Below are 4,889 nucleotides of genomic sequence, written 5' to 3'. Positions count from 1 at the left end.
CTGCAGTATAATAGTACTCAGTGAGGTGGTATCTAGGAGTTCTGCAGCATAACAGTATACACTGAGGTGGTATCTGGGAGTACTGCAGTATAATAGTACTCATTTTTGGTATCTTGGAGTACTGTAGTATAATCGTACTCACTGAGGTAGTATCTGGTAGTACTGCAGTATAATAGTACTTAGTGAGGTAGTATATAGTAGTCCTGCTGTAAAGAAGTATTTACCGAGTAGATACTGTAGTATCTGGTAGGAGTCTTGTAGTACTGCAGTATAAGTACTCACTGAGGTAATATCTGGTAGAGCAGTGCCTCAGCTTTGCGTTTCTCCTCGTGGTACGCTTGTGTCCGCTCCTCCACCAGCTCCTCCAGGTTGTTGGCGTACTGCTCCATGCGGGACAGCAGATTGTCCAAGATGTTGCTCCTGGACTCTCTGGTCACACAGAACAGGACTTTGATGAACATTTTGTTGGGTTTTCACTACGTGTCCATCATCAGATCAGCCCTGTTGTTGGTTCTGGTGTCAGACCACTCAGATGAAGATGACCTCTCAGTGGAAACAGATACACAAGATGATGAAGATATCTGATTGAGTCTGGTATCCTGAATAAATACAACACTGGCCATTTCTACTCCATTCATGGAGAACTCAAACCCAACCTCATGGGAAAGATTCAGCACCCAGACTGATGTGGGTTCTTCTGGATTAGATGTTCCTCAAATTGCTCAGCTCTGATTGGTTCCTGGCTTTTTGTGGCTCTTTTCTGTCACACTCTTAGAAAACATCACTGCGTGATGACATCACCATCAGCTCTTACTTGTTGTGTTTACGCAGCATATGGCGGATGTGGTTGAAGTCGGGTCTCTCTGTCGGTTCTTCAGCCCAACAGCGCTGCATCAGCTGACCCAGCTCAGGACTGTGACTCTGGTGGTCCACGGTGGGCCTCAGGCAAGGCCACTCCCCTAGAATCACCCGGTCCACGATCTCTGCAGAGACACAGGACAGGTTTGATTCTGGCTCGGAAACAAAAAACAGGCCGGAGATTATCATCAGAAACCAGCCTCTAGGTTCATTCTGGACCCGTTTGTTCTGACATGATCTAAACCAGTTAGGTCTTCAGACATATCCTGGTGTTCTGTTTTACCTTTGGGGCTCAGCGGGTTGCTCTCCAGGTAGAAACCTCCTCGTCGCAGCGCCACCTCCTGGAGAATGATCCCAAAGCTGTAGACGTCTCCTTTCTGGGTCCCCTGAGGAGGAGGACACTCCATCCGGAGCAGCTCTGGAGCCATCCACAACTTTTCTACAGGTGAAGAACCAAATCAGACGAGCATTAGTACCGTGAGCCCTAACATTCCTATAGATAAACTTTAGACTGGCTCATGAAGGTGAAGACTCACGAGCGTAGAAAGCGTGAGCACTGCTTCCTGAGTCACTCTCAGATTGAAAGCTGGACAAACCATAGTCGGTGATCTTCAGGACGAAACGGGTGTCCACCACGCAGTTCGAAGATTTGAGTTTTCCATGAGAGAGGATGACACTGTTGTGGAGAAACACCATGCCCTACAGACACGGAGAAACGTGGACATGGAGCACCAGTCCAATATGAGATGGAGACAACAGCAAGTAGTAAGACATGGAGAAGCATGGACACAGAGCATCAGTAGAATATGAGATGGACAACAGGAAGAAGTAAATGGTAAATGGACTGTACTGTACTTATACAGCGCCTTTCTATCTTATTTCAAGATACTCAAAGCTCTTTACAACAATCTGTGTCCTCATTTACTCATTCATACAGCTCTATACTAGATCTCTACAAAGCTAATTGAACAAATCATTCTAAAGAGACTAATCAGAGCTTTAGATCACATTCAGACACTGATGGGACACACGTCAGAGGCTATGAGGGGGTCAGTGTCTTGCCCAGGGATACTTCGACATGTGACTGCTGGTGGATTTGAACCCCCAACTCTCGCATTGGAGGACGACTGCTCTAACCACTCAGCCACAGCCGCCCCACAAGAAGAAGTAAGACATGGAGAGACGTTGACACGGAGCATCAGTCCAATATGAGACAGACAACAGGAAGTAGTAAGACACCTTCACAATGTCGTTGATGAGAGAATACTTAAACATCCAGTCCAGAGTGATGCTGTCATTCTCCAGAATGTCCTGAGAACAGACAGACAGGAAGACATCAGTCCAACAACAGACAGACAGACAGAAAGACAGATGGACAGACAGGTGTACCTGTAGACTGCCGCGGGGGCAGTACTCTGTGATGATGCAGATGTTGGGAGGGTCAATGCAAGCTCCGACGAATCGGGTTAGGTGTTCATTTTGAACATCTCGCATCTGACAAGAAATGACAATAATGATTCCAGCACACCCTGGAAAGGTTTGGAGTCAGAGGTCCAGGTTCTCCAGGCTGGTCCAACAGGACCACAACACCACAGACAGAGTTTTGTTCATGGTTCCATAGTTAGATCTTTAGGTTCTGGTCTGGAACCTACAGATGAGTTGTTGGTTACACCCCCGCCCCGTAGACCCACTCACGTGTTTGAGTTCAAACAGAACCTTCCTGTTCAGCTCGATGCGTTTCTTGTTTACGTATTTGATGGCCACGATGTTCCCCTGGAACCAAACACAGGAACCGCATGAGCAGCTGTAAGCCAACCACAATGATGAAGAAGATGATGATGATGAAGATGATGATGAAAATGGCTGTATCAGGTCTCAGCTGAGAGTCAACAATCAGTTCATCAATGAGACGATAAACAGCTGAGCAATATTTAAATAAAGTGGCTCGGCCATGATTCGGACTCATCATCTTCATTATCATCATCGTCGTCATCATCTTCATTATCATCATCGTCGTCATCATCTTCATTATCATCAGGTTAAGAATGCTACACTCACCTTGTAGTAACCTGTCTTTGCAAAGATGTGAACGTTTCCGTCGGCGGTCATCAGGGAGCCGTAGTTGGACCCTTTCTGAGCCCAGACACAGTCAGTTTGTTAGAACCTTCCTCGCACTCATTGCTACATTTCTTTTAGCATGATTCTTTTTAATGGAAGAGGTGAAAGGTCACAAAAGTTTTTCACTCATTAATGTCAAGTGTATATGAACCGTGTGTGTGTTAAGAGTTGTTTTGTCTGGATAGAGTGGAGCTGCAGGAGCACGGAGCCTTTCAACTGAAAAACTCAAGGCCCACGCTGGAAGGCAGCGCCTCTGATAACATTAGAAAAAGACTTTTCTTTATGCCGGATTTTTCTACCTGGATTATTGAGCATGCATCAGGAGACTTTTCTTTATGCTCTCTCTGAGCAGACCTGGAGACAAAGCGACATGTAAACGTCTTGCCTGCTTGTACTTCAGCTCTGTTCCATCTTAAACCTGGGGTTAGAAAATATATCTACTCCTTCCTGTGTGGCTTATGTGAAAAGGATCATATTAAATGATCCTAACACTTTTAAACTGTCATGTTGTGCTACAGATGTGTGCTTTTTCTCTAGTTTCCTAACAAGCAGGAGTGTGCATGTGCACTTGTACATGCACACTCACCAGTGACAGAGTGATCCTGCTGCTGCTGCGCAGGACTTTGTCCAGGTTGCTCATCTGCATGTCATCCCAGGAGATCCTCCAGAGCTGAGCCACCAGTTCCTTCTCCAGCTTCATCCTCCTGCAACCGACGACAGTCCAAGAACAACAAGTTAGTCTAGAAATGGACCTTCATCCAGTCCAGAATCAAGTCAAACACTGTCAGACTATAAGTGTTAATGAGCAGAATGAAGATCATTAAGACCATTAAGATCCTGGAACTAGCAGGAAACACGGCTCATGACAGCAGAAGGACAGGATCGTCCCTCGGCACCTACAGTTGGCTGTCCGCAGCGACGAGGAGCTCGGCAGACTGCTGGGAGGAGTGGCCATCGCTCTGGGAGGAGTTCTGCTCTGCATTTGGGCGGTCCTACAGCCCGGGGGAACCGAGAGAGGCCAGCCGAATCTGGGTGGATGGATCAGACGGCATCTGCAGCCAGTTTCTTAGGATCCACTGAGGGATGGACCTTTACAAGAGATCCTTCCTGTCTACAGCATCAGCATCTATAACATCTCTTAATGAAATGAGGATAACGAGTTACAGCAACAAATCATTTCCCTTTGGGATTAATAAAGTATTTTTGAATTGAATTGAATTGAATTGAAACCAGTGTGCAGCTAGAGGAGCCAAGACTCTGGACAAGGTGTCCTCAAACATCAAGCTGGGACCTTATGAAGAGAGGTCCATCCTGTTGCTGAGCTGTCAGCCAATCACAGATCAGGCTACCATTCATCCAGTTTGGCTCTTTTCTCTCTTCTTGTGGATGGTTTGCTGGTTTGAGTGGGAAACTGTGAAACATTTTCCTGCCGGTGTTCAGAACGTCACAACTCGACTGCCTTTATGAGCATTATTGAACACAAATGTTGCTTTGAACACAACGGGACATTTAATAGTTTCAACTGCTTATCCTGTCATTCATATGTTTTTTTCCGTTTGAATATTTGTAAATGACAAAATAATTCATGTTTAATGGTTTAGAGCGTAAATTACTGCAGGTCCACTGATTAGTGCTTCACTTTATTTGTTGTTAATTCTTTGTTATTTCTTAATCAGGAACGTTTTATTTCTACAAAATCCAAAAATTATTCAAAATATTGTAGACAGACTGATACACGGATAGATGGATGGATAGATGGATGGATAGATGGATGGATAGATGATAGATGGATGGATAGATGGATGGATAGATGGATGGGTAGATGATAGATGGATGGATAGATGGATGGATAGATGATAGATGGATGGATAGATGGATGGATAGATGATAGATGGATGGATAGATGGAAGGAT

The 4,889-nt window shown here is 45.2% G+C and overlaps 1 protein-coding gene across 1 annotated transcript in view; it reads right to left on the bottom strand.

Moving 5' to 3' along the window:
* The window catches only part of LOC119409597 (atrial natriuretic peptide receptor 1-like), a 66,677-nt gene that overhangs the window by 23,082 nt on the left and 38,706 nt on the right, over positions 1 to 4,889 (bottom strand). Inside the window, exons 4-12 of the mRNA XM_037676497.1 lie at positions 3,563 to 3,680; positions 2,917 to 2,991; positions 2,554 to 2,631; positions 2,248 to 2,352; positions 2,098 to 2,169; positions 1,395 to 1,557; positions 1,142 to 1,297; positions 815 to 983; positions 283 to 429 (exon numbers count right to left, since the gene is read on the bottom strand). Coding sequence (XP_037532425.1) covers positions 283 to 429; positions 815 to 983; positions 1,142 to 1,297; positions 1,395 to 1,557; positions 2,098 to 2,169; positions 2,248 to 2,352; positions 2,554 to 2,631; positions 2,917 to 2,991; positions 3,563 to 3,680 — 1,083 coding nt within the window. The remainder of the gene's footprint in view (positions 1 to 282; positions 430 to 814; positions 984 to 1,141; positions 1,298 to 1,394; positions 1,558 to 2,097; positions 2,170 to 2,247; positions 2,353 to 2,553; positions 2,632 to 2,916; positions 2,992 to 3,562; positions 3,681 to 4,889) is intronic.

Source organism: Nematolebias whitei, chromosome 5, assembly GCF_014905685.2.
Source record: "Nematolebias whitei isolate Nwh7 chromosome 5, NemWhi1, whole genome shotgun sequence".
Taxonomy (NCBI): Eukaryota; Metazoa; Chordata; class Actinopteri; order Cyprinodontiformes; family Rivulidae; genus Nematolebias; species Nematolebias whitei.
Note: the sequence above shows the minus strand (reverse complement) of the source record. Positions and strands in the feature narration are given on the sequence as shown.